At 35.3% G+C, this 16,479-nt stretch overlaps 1 protein-coding gene across 2 annotated transcripts in view; it reads left to right on the top strand.

Annotated features, from left to right (window-relative positions):
- Window positions 1–16,479, top strand: part of Dnajc1 (DnaJ heat shock protein family (Hsp40) member C1) — a 189,185-nt gene that overhangs the window by 55,500 nt on the left and 117,206 nt on the right. For both annotated transcript variants that reach the window (XR_011365605.1, XM_069990497.1), the window contains exons 2-3: window positions 11,760–11,861; window positions 12,361–12,407. Coding sequence is in view for 1 of the 2 variants with exons in the window: in XM_069990497.1 (XP_069846598.1) it covers window positions 11,760–11,861; window positions 12,361–12,407 (149 nt within the window). In the remaining variant the exon portion in view is untranslated. The remainder of the gene's footprint in view (window positions 1–11,759; window positions 11,862–12,360; window positions 12,408–16,479) is intronic.

The raw sequence follows: 16,479 nt of genomic DNA, 5'->3' as shown, positions 1-16,479 counted from the left end.
GTTATCTCAAAAATGTCTTTCCTGGGCAACAGTGGCTCATGCCTGTAACCCTAGCTACTTAGGAGGCTGAGATCTGAGGATTGTGGTTCAAAGCTAGCCAGGGTAGCGAAGTCCATGAGACTCTTATCTCCAATAAATTACTACTCAGAAAAAGTTGGAAAGGGTACTGTGGCTCAAGTGGTAGAGGGCTAGCCTTGAGCACAAAGAGACCCAGGGACAATGCCCAGACCTTGAGTTAAAGCCCCAGGACTGGCCAAAAAAAAAAAAAAAAGTTCATTTTGGATCCAGAGTCAAACAAGTTTCATATATTACATTTGGTTATTCTGTTTCTGAACTCTCTTTAGTATAGAACTCTACCTCTCCCTTATTCCTTCTTCCATTGACTTGTTAAGGAGGCCTCCTTTTCAAGGTTTTTTAATCCTAAAACATAGTCTAAAATAACTAATTCAGTCACCATATTGCTGAAACGATTTTGTTTTGTGAATATTTGATCTGATATTCCTACCAACTCAGATTCTCAGCAGTAGATGTCAGAAGCAGCTGTCCTTTAGGAGAGGGACACTTTGTGTTTATATTTTGGTGAACGCTTTTATGGGAGCAGGATGGAGACTTGAACTTGGGGCCTCACATTCTTGCTTGGCTTTTTTGTTCAAGGCTGGAGCTCTACCACTTGAGTCACACCTCTAATTCCATTGTGCTTACCTTTTAAATCTTATGGGAAGGGAAGAGTTTTATTCAATTCAGACAAATCTATTATTCAAATCTATGGGTTTGGAGGCGTGGTTCAGGTCATAGAGTGCTAGTCAATGAGCAAAAGCAAGCATCTGATATTGAGTTCAATTCCTGGTCTCAGACCAAAATAATAATAATAATAATAATCAAATATATTTAGGTTCAAGCTTTAATTTATTTGGGTTCAAGTATACTGCACTGGAAATTATGTGATGTTAAGTATTTTTAATTGACATTCTCAAAGAATAGTAAATGTTCTATTCTATAGTAGAAAATTGAATTTGATATAGGTTAGCTTATTATTGGTTACTATATATAGTTAAGGGCTATAAACGTCAATTAAAACCTATAGTCTTACATAGATTACTCCTGAGGAACTTACTGAAACAGTGATCTGTAATGGAAGAATCCACAGTTCTCCCTGCTTCTTTTGCAGCATATTGACTATATAGCCTACTTTATGGTATTTATTATTTTATTTACCATGGAAATTATTACTTTGTTTTGTGGTGCTGGAGATTGATCCTAGCACTAATACCTCTGTACTCCCAGTCCCTTTATTTAAACTTTTAAAAACACTTTCCTCATTCAATTCATTAAACTAATTTTTATGCACCTGGTATAAAATCTTGTAATCCAATGATATTATTTGATAAATAAGTTTTCTGCCCTGTCCCAATCCCTTACCAGAAATAACTTTCTACAAAGCTAGGCGCCCCTGGTTCATGCCTATAATCCTAGTTACTTGGGAATGAGATCTGAGGATCATGGTTCAAAGCCAGTCCAGTCAGGAAAGTCTGTGAGACTCTTATCTCCAATTAACCACCAGAAAGCCAGAAATAGCGCTGTGGCTCAAGTGGTAGAGCACTGTCCTTGAGCTGAAGAGCTGAGGGACAACTCCTGGCCAAGTTCAAACCCCACAACTGACAAAAACAAAACAAAAAACAAAAAAACTTTCTGTAAATGTTTCATGCTAGATTGAGTTTTTAATCTGAAGTAACAAATGTGAAAATATCCCAAAGACATACTCAGGAAGTTTACATGTAGGTACTTACTGTAAGACAGTTGGTCTTGGTTGGTAATGCTGCACACATCCAGAGTTTGAAGTTCTTGAGTTCTTTTTTCAAGTCAATAGCAAGTTTTATTAGGAAGAATTTTCTTTGGTAAGATCCTAGATAAGATGTTTTTATTTTTGTTTTGGGCTAACTACCTGCATGTTTTTCTATAATCTGGAAGATTAAAAAGATAGATACTACATTATGAAGACACTATATAAGTAGAGTGAGTTGTATATTATTAACAATCTATTGAACAAAGCATGGGCTAAAACCATCCACGACTTGTTTTTACAAATAAAGTTTTATTGAAACAATACCTCACTGATTCGTTTTTATATTATCTGTGGCTACTTCTCATTACAATGAAAAAGTTTGCTAGTTCTATTCAAGACTATTTAGCTTACAAAGCTTAAAATATTTACTATCTTGTCTTTTATAGAAAACAATTTTCTAATTCCTGTTTAAAAAATCTTCTTGAGGGGCTGGGAAGGTGGCTCAGTGGTAGTGTGCTTACCTTGCATGCATGAGGCCCAGGGTTTGATTCCTCAGCACATAAGCAGAAAAAGCTGGAAGTGGTGCTGTGGCTCAAATGATAGAGCACTAGCCTTGAGCTGAAGAGCTGAGGGATAGCACCCAGGCCCAGAGTTCAAGCCCCACAACTGACCAAAAAAAAACCCCAAAAAACAAAAAACAAACCAAAAGACTTCTTGAATCACCTAATGTAGTGTTTCCAGGGCTGTTGTATAGCAAAAATTTTTGTGCTGTGTTTATGCATTGGTAGAGCACTCGCTCAGCATGTACAAGGCCATAGGTTACACCCCAGCATCACACAAACACACACAGAGAAACTTTAAGAGAATAGGGACTTTGTTATGTTCACCATGTATCACCAATGCCAGTACATAGCAAGTATTCAACAAATGTTATATAGTGTGAATTCAAATAAACTGCAAATCAGATTTGACAGATACTACAATGAAAGAGAAATGGTAACTTTTTAGCTTCAACATTATAGTAGCTTTCGTTTATTTAACACTAGTTATATACCATACAGTGAAATAAGTACATCCTTATGTATCTCATGTAAACATCACAGCAATCTTTTCTATGCTGTAGCATGACTATCTCATTTGACAGGGGACAGATTAAGAAGTAGGTAATTTATCCAAAATTACATTGCTAGTAAGTGGCTAATAATTTTCAAATTCATCTTAAGTATTGTACTGGGTGAAAAAGGGCTACCTCTAAATGTAATATTAGTAAAGTTTCTTTGAATTATGTTCCACTCTTATATTTAGCCTTACCAGACTTTGTTCACTGTTTTAACTTCTTGTTTTGTTGGTACTGGGAATTGAACTCAGGGCTTCACTGAGGTACTCTACCACTTGAGTCATGTCTTCCAGCCTCTTTTTGCAGTGGTGATTTTTGAGGTAAGATCTTGCTTTATGCCAGGTACTAGGATGATAGGTGCACTCCATTGCCCTCAGCCACTAATTGATAGTATCTTGTGAACTACTTTTTCCTTAGGCTGACTTTCAACCATGTCCCTCTATCTTCCCAAGTATCTTGGATTACAGGCTTGAAGTCCCTCTGAACAGTTTATAGTATTTTTTATATTTGTTTTTAATTTCTGTAAGTTAGTAGTAAAGTCTCGCTTTCATTTCTGATTTTAGTACACTTGTGTACTGCATAACAAGACTTTAGTCAACTATGGACTACATATACAATAGCAGTCCTGTAAGGTTACAGTGAAGCTAAAATGGTTGCTCAGTGGCCTCAATGTCAGTGCTGTACATTATCCACATATTTGTGGTAATGCCAGTGTAAATAAACTTACTGCACTACCAGTTACATCAAAACATAATATACAATTATGTATAGTACATAATACCTGATAACTGGTTTGGGCATTTATTATTTGTTATTTTAAGATACACTTGTTAAAAAAAAGTTTGATTTGATACAACAACCCTCATAAATTTTGTTTACTGTGACTCTTGATAGTCATTTTCTTTTGTGGCTGATTTAATCTCATTTTGTTTCGTTATGGTTCCAGGAACTGTAGGCTGTAATGGCCAGCTATCTGTAAAAAACATACAGCCTAGATGTGTAATAGATTGTAGTGTAGGTTTGTGTGAGAACACTATTACAATGTTCATTCAGCAGCAAAATCCCTTAAATGATGTGTTGTTTAAATGATCCCTGTTGTTTAGGGATGTATGCCTATAATTTGAGTACCTTAACCTACTTTTCTCATTCTAGCTGTAAGTATATCAAATTTATTGATGCTTTTAGGAAACTAACTTTAGTTTTTAATTTTCTTCTGCTTGTCTTGGATTAGTTTACTGTCCAGTTGTGGGGCCTGAATTCTGGGCCTGGGCGCTGTCCCTCAGCTCTTCAGCTCAAGGCTAGCACTCTACCACTTGAGCCACAGCGCCACTTCCAGCTTTTTTCTTTTTGCTTATGTGGTGCTGAAGAATCGAACCCAGGGCCTCATGCATCCAAGGCAAGCGCTCTACCACTGAGCCACCTTCCCAGCCCCTATTCCTGTTTTTCTAATCCCAAACTTTTAGTGTGTTTTTAAAATTTTTTTATTATTATAAGAATGATGTACAAAGGGGTTACAGTTACATAAGTCAGGTAAAGAGTACATTTCTTCTTGGACAATGTTACCTCTTCCCTTACTCCCAAACTTTAGTTTTTCTCCTCTTCCTCTCCTTCCTCTTATCCCTTCCTCCCTCCCTCTCTCCCTTCCTTCCTTGTTTATTCTTTTTTCCTCACTACTTCCTTTCCTTCTCTCCTCCCTCCCTTAACGTCTTCCCCTTTTCCCTTCCACCTTTCTTTCCCTATCCTCCCTTCTGTCTCTCCTTCCCCTTCTATGGTTTGTTTTTATTTTCATTCATATCAAAGGATTTCCTAATTTCCCTAGTGATTTCTTTGCAATGTTTTTAAAAATTTATTTGTTTTTATTGTAAAGGTGATGTACAGAGGGGTTACATAAGTCAGGTTATATGTACATTTCTTTTTGAACAGTGTCACCTCTTCCCTCGTTTTTCCCTCCTAACTCCCCACCCCCATACATTATATAGTTCATTTGCAACACAGTGTAGTGAGTATCACTGTTGCATTTGTTCACCCTTTGTCCCACCCTTTCTGTGCTCCCCCATATCCTCACCAAAACAAATCAAGTTACCTAAAGGCAAAAGGCACAGAAATAAAAAACAGTGACAAAGAAGAATAAGCAAAATAACCAAAAACTTCTTGGTTCCATTTCTTGGAGTTCATGTCTATAAATACCATTTTAAGTGATCATATGCACATAGCTATTGAGCTTTTGTGATCCTCTCCTAAGAATATCCTTCTTTGGTCTTACTATGTAAATGTTTAGAGTCCTGTTCAGTTATCATGTCTAAGTCTAATTTTTGGTCTTTCACTATCTGTTGTGTTTACTTGTAGAAAATGAGGGAGACCATGCAAGCCATGTTTCTTTGGGTCTGGCTTACTTTGCGTAATATAATTCTTTCTATTTCCTTATGAATGGTGCAATATCATTCTTTCTGATGGAAGCATAGCATTCATATTTTATATAAATACCACATTTTATCGATTCATTTGTCCACTGAGTGGCATCTGGATTGATTGCATATCTTGACTATGGTAAACAGTGCTGCAGTGAACATGTTGTGCTGTTGTGGCCTTGTTTGTGGACTATTGGATAAATGCCCAGGAGTGAAATTTCTGGGAAATTACTACGTTTAGTCTTTTGAGGAACTTCCAGACTGCTTTCTAGAGTGGTTAAACAAGTTTACATTCCCACCAACAGTGTATAGTGTTCCCTTTTGCCCATGTCCTTACCAGCCTCTGTTATTGTTTTCTTGATAATGGCCATTCTAACTGGGGTGAGGTGGAATCTCAATATTGTTTTGGTTTGCTTTTTTTTTTTTTTGTCAGTTGTGGGGCTTGAACTCTGGGCCTGAGCACTGTCCCTTAGCTCTTCAGCTCAAGGCGAGCACTCTACCACTTGAGCTACAGTGCCACTTATGGTTTTTTTAGTGGTTTATTGGAGATAAGAGTCTCACAGACTTTCCTGCCCCGGCTGGCTTTGAACCATGATCCTCATATCTCAGCCTCCTGAGTAGCTAGGATTATAGGCATGAGCTACCAGCACCCAGCTGATTTGCTATTTTTATTTTATGGCCAGATATGTTGAACATCTCTTCATCTGTTTACTGGACATTTTTAATTCTTTGGAGAAGTCTCTCTTTTAAGTCTTTAGCCTGTTTAGTAATTGGGTTGTTATTTCTTTGAGGATATGCTTTTGTTGGCTGCGGGTAATTTTTTGAGCGCTCTAAGTATGTTTTAGATATGAGGCCCTTGTCTGATGTATAGAAAAATCTTCTCCCATTCTGTGGGCTTTCTATTTATCTTACTAGCTAAGTCTCTTGCTATGTAGAAACTCTTCAGGTTGATGCAGTCCAATTTGTCCAGTCTTTCTTTGGTTTGTTGATTCTGGATCTTAGGAAGTTTTGATCTGTGCCTAGGATCCCTAATGTTTCCTCTATCCCTTCTGCAATATTTTCATGGTATCTGGCCTTATATTGAGGTCTTTGATCCATTTAGAATTGATTCTGGAGCAGGGTAATATATATATATATATAAGGATCTAGCTTCAGTTTTCTGCACATGTATAGCTAATTCTGCCAGTACCATTTGTTGAAGAGGCTGTCTTTTCTTCTATTCTGTGTTTTTGGCTGCTTTATCAAGTATTAAGTGGCTATAGGTCTGTGGTTCACTTCTGGGTCTTCTATTCCATCTTTGCAATATTTTAAAAAATCATATTTTTATTATTGTCTAATTCATTTCAATAAGCAATTATAATTAACTATTAACATTAATGAATTAGGGTATTCTATAAATTAATGATCCAAAAGGAAATGTCTGAACAGGTGGTAAAATCCTGATATTTTATAGCCTTTTCTCTGTCAGCATAGAACATTGAAACATAATGGGAAATTTTTTCTCTAAAGCTTTTTTTGTTTATTTTGGAGTACAACTTTCTGGCTTATTATTGAAAATAGCCTTCTAACATATATTTCTTTAAGAGGGAGACAACAAAATGATACTTTTTTTTAATTTAATTTAATTTTATTTGTGAACATACTGTACAGAGGGGTTACAATTACATGGGCAGGATAATGCGTACATTTCTTACCAAGCATTGCAGCCTCCTCCTTTGTTTACCCTTCACATCCCTTCCCAGCCTCCCCCCTCCCCCCCATCCCAATCCTTCTCCTTCCCCTCCCTTCCTCCCCCCCACCCCCCCCCCTCCGACGTTGTAAAGCTCGTTTTGGACATGACAACTTGTACTTCTCATTGTTGCAACAGGTCCACCTGTATCCTTAAACAACTGGTTTTTCTCCATCTCCTCCACAAGTTATACTGACATCAAATATAGTGAAAGTAGGGGTTATACTGTGGGGGAGGGACATACAAAGCAACAAAGAGATAATCTTATATATGCATTAGAAACACATGCATGAAAGAAAAAAACATTAAAATACATATCTAAGGGTTCATTTTCCTGACATCACATTATCTGACCTTTTCCGCTTGACTCATACATATACTAGATAACAAAATGATACTTTTTATGTCACATATTTTCTAATTTCTTTTTCTTGATTGTTAAAGAGTATGTTCTTCAATTTCTACTTATTTGTGACTTTTCTAAATTTTCTTGTCATTGGTTTCTACTTTTATTATGATCAGAGAATACCTGTTATGATTTCAGTCTGTTTTTGTGTGTGTGTACATGCACACACACACATGCACACACACACATACACACCTTGTACTGGGGGTTGAACTCAGGACCTGGATTCTGTCCCTGGGATTTATGCTCAAGGCTGATGTTTTGCAACTTGAGCTATACCTCCACTTCTGGCTTTTGATAGTTAATTGGAGATTAAGAGTCTCACGGCTTTCCAGACCAGGCTAGCTTTGAAATCTCAGCCTCCTGTGTAGTTAGGATTACAGATGTAAGCCACTGTTGCACAGAAATTTTAGTCTTTTAAAATGTACTAAGAAACCAATTTATATCCTAACATTCTCATGGGAATGTTCCCGTGTATACTTGGCCTAAATGTTTATTCTGCTGCTGTTTGTGTTTTTTTATCAGTTTATATTGTCTTCTCTTTCCTTGATAATTTTTCTGATTGGTTCCATCATTACTGAAAAGTTAAAACATTAACATTTTCAACTGTTACTTTTTGTATTATGTTCCAGTCCTGGGGCTTGAACTCGGGCCTGGTTACTGTCCCTGAACTTTCTGCTCAAAGTTAGCACTCTAATATTTGAGCTATAGCTCCCATTCTGACTTTTTGAAAGTTAATTGGAGATACAGTCTCATGAACCTGCATAGGATGGCTTCAAACTAATATCCTCAGATCATCGTCCTGAGTAGCTAGGATTACAAATGTGAGCCACTAGCACCCAGCTCAACTACTTAAAATCTTCTGTTTCTCTTGTTTTATCATATTTTTGCTTTATCTATTTTGAGGTTCTGTTATTATATATATATTTTTGTTTATATACACAGTTGTCATTTTTTCCTGATGGGTTGAATTTTTCATCCTTAGGTAATGTCTTTGTTTTTTTTTGTAGTAGTCTTTATTTTAATCTGTGTGATGCTAGTAGTATATCTATTACATCTGTCTTTGGTTACTGTTTGCATGGAATATCTTTTTCTATCTGTTCACTGTCTGTGTCTTTGGTTCTAAAGTGAGTCTATTGTACATAGCATGAAGTTGAATCATGCTTATTTTAATCCGTCCTACCAATCTGTCTTCATTTGGAGAGTGTGCTCCCTTCAGCACAAAGAACCATACCAAGAGCTTAGGATGGCATGTTCAAGACCTTTACTCAGAATCAGCTGACTGCAGATTTTTAAGTGCTTGCTTGATTGCAGTAGACTTTGGTTTCTAGAGTTCAGGTAAAGTTGATTCTGACAGTTTTGCCAGGTTATTCACTCTTTCTGGGCCCTTAGAGTTTTCTATCCTGCCATTTTCACTGGTGTCTTATCACATTTTCAATTTTGAGGAGCATATATTACACTCAAAGTTTTTTAAAGAGTGACAATGTGTCTTCTTTCTACAGAGGTTATCCAAATGTTAAGGTAATTCATATTTAGCTTGCAAAGAACCGTAACACATTTAAAAGGAAAAGGATCATGGCAAGTTAATATATTAGATCACCTGATATCAATATTGATAAAGATGACCAACTTACCCATAATTCTGTCAAAAAATTTTCTAGTTTGCTGAATAGGGAAAGTAAATGTTTAGATTCAAGTCCCTAACAGAAATATAAAATGTTTTAGAGGAGACTACACATATAAGGGTCTTGGAGCTGGTCATGGTAATTCATATCTATAATCCTGCTTTTTAGAAGGCAGAGATCTGGAAGATCACTGTTTGAGGCTAGCCTGGGGAAAAGTTAATGAGACTCTGCCTTAATCAACAAGCTGGGTGTTATGGTTCCCATTTGTAATTCTAGCTATGCAGAGGCCAGTTCAGTCTATCTCTAAGCAAAAACGCCAAGCCCCTAACTGCAAAAGAGGGCTGGGAATATAACGCCAGTGGTAGAGTGTCTGCCTAGCAAGCACAATGCCCTCTCTGAGTTCAAACTCCAGTACTGAAGGGAAAAAACCACAAACAAAAAACATGAGTTTGAAGCTTGAGGCAGTAGTATGTTCCTATAGGCAGCAGAATCTCTTGGGCCCAGGAGTTAGATGTGAGCTTGGGAAACATAATAAGACCCCATCTCAAAATAACAACAACATTGCCATTATCAACAACAACAAACAAAACTTCTCGTACATACTCACTTTGTGGTTTTGTGGATATGCTTTGTTTAACTTATCAGATTAATAAGAATGTAAGAGATATTCTCACTGCCTTCACAGAGCTGTATCTCTTTGTGAAGTTGTTCAGTCTAAATCTGAAGCTATACAGCCAAGAGGATCTGGCTCTAAAATCACATTTTCTGTGCTTGAATTCCATTTTCATATATGTATAAGCAGTACAAACTTGAAGGTGTTACTTAATTTTTCTCTGCCCCATTTACCTCATCAACTGGATAATAACTGTGAATATAGGTTTGTTTTATGGCTAAAATCAGAGTTATTAAATTTTGTAAATTAAATACATGAACTAGTTTGAGGTACAGCTTATTTAGAATGTCTTTCTAGATAGGAAAATCTCCAAGCTTTTCAATTTAGCAGGCTTAGCCTTTTTTGGGGGGGAGGAGTGGGGGGAAGGGGGAAAGATGGCGGGGGTGTCTTAAGGCTTGAATTCTGGACCTGAGAGCTGTCTCTCTACTCTACCACTTGAGCTACAGCTCCATTTCAGTGTTTTGGTGGTTGGTTGGAGGTAAGAGTCTCATGAACTGGTGCTAGCTTTGAACCATGATCCTTAGAGCTCAGCCTCCTGAGTAGTTAGGATTACTGGTGTGAGCCACCAACAACTGTTAGTCATTTTTAACTATATCATAGATCTTGCATTAATTTGTATTGAGAAAGATACTTAAGCTCTTACTTTGTAAGAAATCAACTTTTGTAGTGATTTTCTCTGATACAGTCCCAAATTAATAAAACCTAAATTTAAAACCCCAATTACAGAATGACTGCTCATTTGCCATTTGGCCTTTTTACTCAACAAAAAAGATTCATCACATTTTTCTGTTAAATAATCATCCCTTTCTATCACATTATTTATATGTTTAATATAAGGAGCACATCTATTTCATTTAGCCAATTAGAATGGAAGATACAACCTTATTACCTACAGTGCTTACTCTGCTCACTTTATAACTCCTTAGCCTTCCATAGTCACAAAATATTCAGACTTGGGGTACCCTATTAGCCTGAAGCAATAAGGTCCAGAAAACTTAAGGAAAATAATATTTCATAAAGGAAAGCTTGACTAATTATAGTTTCATTTTATATTTCTCCAACTTTATTTTTTAAACAACAGTTTAGTACTAGGTATATAGATTTTTGTGCTGGTTGTTGGAATGTTTTAGTAAAAGTAGTTTTTTGGAATTAACTGAACAAATAGCTATCATTTTGTCTCGAATATTATTGGAATTTGATTAAACCTAGTGGAGATAAAATCTTAAACCCTAATTTTAACAGTATATTTCTTTGCCTTTTACACTGGTTATGTAGTTATGATTTCTAATTCTACCTATGTACACAAGAATATGTAAAATGTAATTTAACACCTATTTTATCTGAAGTACTGAGTCACAATGACCTGTTGAATATATTTAAGCTATATTAACAGTGTAAAAATGATTTACAAATTTATTTCTGAAAACCAGACTAGAAACACTGAACAACATTGAAATTACTCCTTAAAGTACTAAAAAATAACTTCTTAATTATAACTACTTTTAATAAATGGAACTGTAGCTGTCTTTAAATGGGCATAACTTTTTTGAAATGTAAAACTGGGATTCCATTGGTTGCTGCTGGATAGTAGATTCAGCATAAATAACAATAAAGTGCATATGGGATTCAGAAACTGGCTTTAAGATTCTAAACAAAGACCTTTGAGGCACACAGATGCATTAATTTTTAATTTGTTTCTTTGATCTCTTAATTACTGAAAAAGATTTATTGGTTAATTTTAGAAAGGCAAGTGTTTGAAAAGTTTTGCCAAATACTGTCTTCTTTAAATGACTGTATGGTAATGAAAAGTTAGGAGGAGAGCCAAATTATATTGAATAATTGTTCAGTCATGTGGGTCAGACTAGCTGCTTAGCCTGGTTGTTAGACTGATTGCTCAAATTACATTGCCTGGGGTCCTGCACTTGGTTGGCTGTCTTCTCAGATCTTAACAAGGTTCTGGGAATTTCTTTCTCTGACAAAGTTTGCTTTGTATTCCTCCCTCTGCCCCTCCCTTCCAGGATGCTTCATCTGCAGACATCAGAAAAGCATATAGAAAGCTTTCACTGACTTTACATCCAGACAAGAATAAAGATGACAATGCAGAAACTCAGTTTAGACAAGTAAGTGAAATATGCTGTTACATATATTTGGGGACTGTTGTGCTAATAAATACATCTGTGGTAGAAATAATAACTTACATGTAGAATTTTTCCATTTGAAAATGAAATAGTCAAAAACATAGCATACATATTTTCTTTTTTATGAAATAGCTTTTCACCAACATTTTGTTACTCTAATCTCTTAAATTGTTGGACAGTCATAATTGTCATAATTATATTGTCTATAAAATGTAGCTTTTGCTTTTAAGAAGCATATTTTTAAATAAACTATTCTTATTACATACTTTTTTCCCCAGAGATTCATTTAGATTTCAGATATCTTAAAACTTTTAAAAGTGTTATCAAAGATACAAAATGTTACTTATAATTAAGATTTCTACTGTTGGTTTCATTTGGGCAAATAGGGTTTTCTGCATGTGCGTTTTACAGCGTTCACCCTCCTGTGTGCTTTTTTTTTAGTTGAGAGTATTTTTATTTTAAAGTAATGCTTCTGTTTTAGTTGGTGGCCATTTATGAAGTTTTAAAGGATGATGAAAGAAGACAGAGGTGAGTGTTCATTTGTGCTTTTGAATTAAGATGTTAAAGTTCCATGCCACAGCTTTTAAAAGGAAAGGGTAAAGTCTCAAGCATTTTAGTTAGTATTTTGTATTTATTTCTGCCAGGAAATGCATTGTTTCATAAATGTGTGTTTAAATCAGAGTTAATTTCTATTGAAAATAGTCAATGGGTTGAGCCACTACTTTTAGATTTTAGAACACATAAGGTTAGCAAGTTTTTAATTAGATGACATTTTTAACATGGATGTTTATGTCCTAGGAAATGCAGTACTACTTGGCTTTAAACAAATGTCCATTCTTTTCAATGTATCAGTAATAGCTCCTATCTGTACTTGATCTTTCTTCCCCGACCCTTCCTTAAATGTTTAAAATTAGCCTGGTAGCTATAGTCAAGTTAGTATAGTTTCTTGATGATTCTTTATTCTCCAAATAAGCCAATTTGTGAATGAGAGAATAGACTTAAATGAGCCTGTAGAAGGTTAGGAAGAAAATATTCATCTCTTCTCATTTCTTTCCTTTTCTTAATCTGCTCCAGTGATTATGTTTAGGGTAAACCTCAGAGTGGAGACAACTCAGAATTCTGTGTGAATCTTTCAGAAGAGTAGTAATGTATTTCTGTAGTGGTTCATGCCAATGAGATTTCCAGAGGCTTCTTTCTTTTCCTGTACTCCTAGAGAATGTGTGGAATGTAGATAACAATTATGGGGACTTCAAAGTTTTAAAAGTCAGACACACAAATAAGAAGTACATTTGAAACCACATCTCAAGACACACATGGACACACATACAACTGAAATAAGTCTCATAAGACATTTACTGTGATACTGATTTTTCTATTCTGAGCTGTCTAATCTTTTTTTTCTTTTTTAAAAAAAAACAGTATTGATTGTAGTCTACTAAAGTGATTTTATGAGACAATAGTGAACCACATCCGAAATCTGAAAATGTTGCTCTACAATAATAGACTACTTTAAAAAGAACATAGATATTTGAGATTTAAGCTCAAGGTAGCCTAAATATCTATATCTTGTCTATGGAGCGCTTACAAACAACCCCAAAACTTAATAGTACATGACAATCTGAATCTTCCTTCAAATTTGTTGTCTAGGATTATTCTACATCCAAAAATGTTAGCTACCACTTCTGGTTCTCATCATAACTGCTTAATTTGAATGCCTCAGTTTGTCATATTGCTAAGCAGCAATTTAAGATATTCTCTTGATGTGGTCTTTGCTTTATAACCAGGACTGGCGTTGGTCCAGGTATCATAGCAGACATTCCTCTGGTTTGAGATAATCTATTGTGTTGAAACAGTTCTCCAAGTGTGTTGAAAGAAGTGTTGGTCATTCAATACACATTTCCTAGTTGATTTCTTCCAGTGAGCCCCTAGTTTTGTTTCATACATCAAGAATGTGTCTGTGAAATAGCTTTATTGAGACTTCTCACATGTTTGGCATCACATTTTGTCTTTTACCTCATTGCTGTCTTAGGAGTCAGTTTCTTTCAATTATTGAAATTATTTCTACCTTTTCAGATAGCTTCTTACATATAAGTTGTTTCTTCATTAAGATAACCTCTTGTACCATCTTTTCAGGATTAGTTCCCTCTGCATTTATTGTAAAGTGTTGGTAGAAAAAGTGGATCTGACAGTTAACACCAGTAGCTGTAGTGTTTGTACCCCTAGAGGCACTAGTAACTCTTTGGTAACTGGTTTTCCTTGAGGCAAAAGTCTTAACTAATCAAGCTGAGAATCACTTCTCTAAAGCCTTCGCCTGAGGCCAGGAGACCTATCAGAATTTAGACCAATAAGAGAAAGGCATGTCTGTTGAGGTTACCTAAAAATCATAATTCCTTAAAAATAAAAGAACTCAGCTTTATTCTTGAAAAATGATCATCTAATAGTAGAACTCAAGAATACATTTTGCAGTTATTTACCATAGTATTCATGAAATAAGTGCTTTTAAAAGTGAAGCTTTTAGAAATTTACAGTTTGGAAAATTGTCATAAATATGTTAGCTATTTATTTTCCATACATACAATTAAATTTTCATTGGAATCAGATGCATTATTTACATTTTGGTGGTAGAAAAGGAAACAGCAGTGAGATAAGCTAACAGACCAAGTTGTACGTGCCAGCACCATAATCTAGTTCTTTTGTATTTTTGTGCTGGTCCTGGACTTGAACTCAGCCTGTGTGCTGTCTCCCTGAGCTTATTTTGCTCAAGTCCAGCACTCTGCCACAGCTTGAGCCACAGCTCCACTTCTGGAGTTTTTTTTTTTTTTTTTTTTTTTTTTTTTTTTTTTTTTTTGTAGTTTATTGGAGAGAAGAGTCTCAGGGACTTTCCGGTCCAGGCTGTCTTTGAACCACATCCTTTGATCTCTGCCTCTTGAGTAGCATGAGTCCCCAGCTTTCAGTTTACAATCCAGTTTTTGAACATTTTTTATCACTAAAGAAAATGCCAAGAAGCCCATTTGCAGGCATTCTCTAATCTAACCCTGGTCCCAGGCAATTGCTGATTTACTTTTTATGTGCCTATAGTCTTTTCTGTTCATCATAATATGAATCTTTTGCATATAGCTTCTTACTATTACCGTGTTGTTAGGTTCCTCCATACTGTAGCATATTCTGTTAGTTCATTCTCTTTTTATTACTGAATAGTACTCCATTGTGTAAATATAACACCTTTGTTCATCCATTTATGAGTTGATGGACCTGTGAATTGTTAACACTTTTTTCTCGTGAGCTGTGATGCTATGAACATTCACGTATGTCTTTTTATAAACATATGGTTCACTTCCTAGATTCCTAGGGGTACCATTTTGAATGAACTTTAAGCTGCCCTCAAAGGCATAGGCTGTATAGCATGAACATAACAGGTTTTCCTGGTATAGCAACCTTTCCTAAACCCCTTAGCAAACTTGCTAATTTGGGAGAACAGTGGCCCAACTATGATCCTGTATAGCTGTTTTTTAGCTAAAGTATTGGGTACCAGTCTTTACCTATGTCATTAGTATTATTAACGTATTTACTTTTGTTTAAAGATCTATTATGAATTTAACCAATATTCCAATTTGTTGTTTGTTTTTGTTAGCTCACTGCTGGCTTTGAGCTTTCCAAGAAAGTAGTCTATCACTTTTGCTGTCATATTTTTCAAATAGGATCTCACTTTTTGCCTGGGCTGGCCTAGACTGCAATTCTCCTATTTGAATTCTTACATTCCTGAGAGATAACAGGTACACATTGTGTACTCCAGCTTTTTTTGGTCAAGATGGAGATCTCACAAATTTTTGTCCAGACCAGCCTTAATCCACATGATCCTCTTGATCTCTGCCTCTCAAGTAATTAGGATTATAGGCATGAGCCACTAGGGCCATGCTTTAAAATTCCTTTTGTCTATTTTATTTATGTTACTACATTTATTAGAAGCTTAATATATTTTAGTCTACTAATATCATGTTTTATTTATATATGCAATTAAAAATAGTTATTAGCCTTGATCTTTTAACATGTATAGACCCATTATGTAGATATTGGAAATTTGATTACAAATGTGTTTAAAACAGAATAAGCACCTTCTGAGAAGAACTTTAATGTTGGCACCTTCCTTAAGTTGGAGGTACACATACCATGTACAAGATACACAGTTTGGGCAGACACATATAATTTTAGTCTTATTTATGGTCTCTGTATAATTAACTTGTTCTAAAAGGTTTGAAATCTTACCCAAATCAAATTGTGTTGTTGTTGTTCATTTAAGCTTATAATTTAAGCTTTATATGATGAAAATTCTTTAGGGGAGTAGTAGAACTACTTATTCACTTTCATACTATGTGAATTTTCTGTTTTATTGTGTATTTACTAATTTATGTTTGAAAATATGCTACTATCAATTTATATGACTGCTTTTTCCTAGTAGTTCAAAAATTTTGAATTGACTTGTTTCACAGTGTTGAGATTCTAGTATGTAACTCACTAATGATTATGTAATCGGTTTTTTTTGCTTATACATTTTAAGAAAATCAAGCTAAATATTATGCAACAATTACTTTTTGCTTATATG

Source organism: Dipodomys merriami, unplaced genomic scaffold (genome assembly GCF_024711535.1).
Source record: "Dipodomys merriami isolate MVZ:Mamm:240054 unplaced genomic scaffold, mDipMer1.0.p SCAF_4, whole genome shotgun sequence".
Classification (NCBI taxonomy): domain Eukaryota; kingdom Metazoa; phylum Chordata; class Mammalia; order Rodentia; family Heteromyidae; genus Dipodomys; species Dipodomys merriami.
This window is presented reverse-complemented; position numbering and strand designations above follow the sequence as displayed.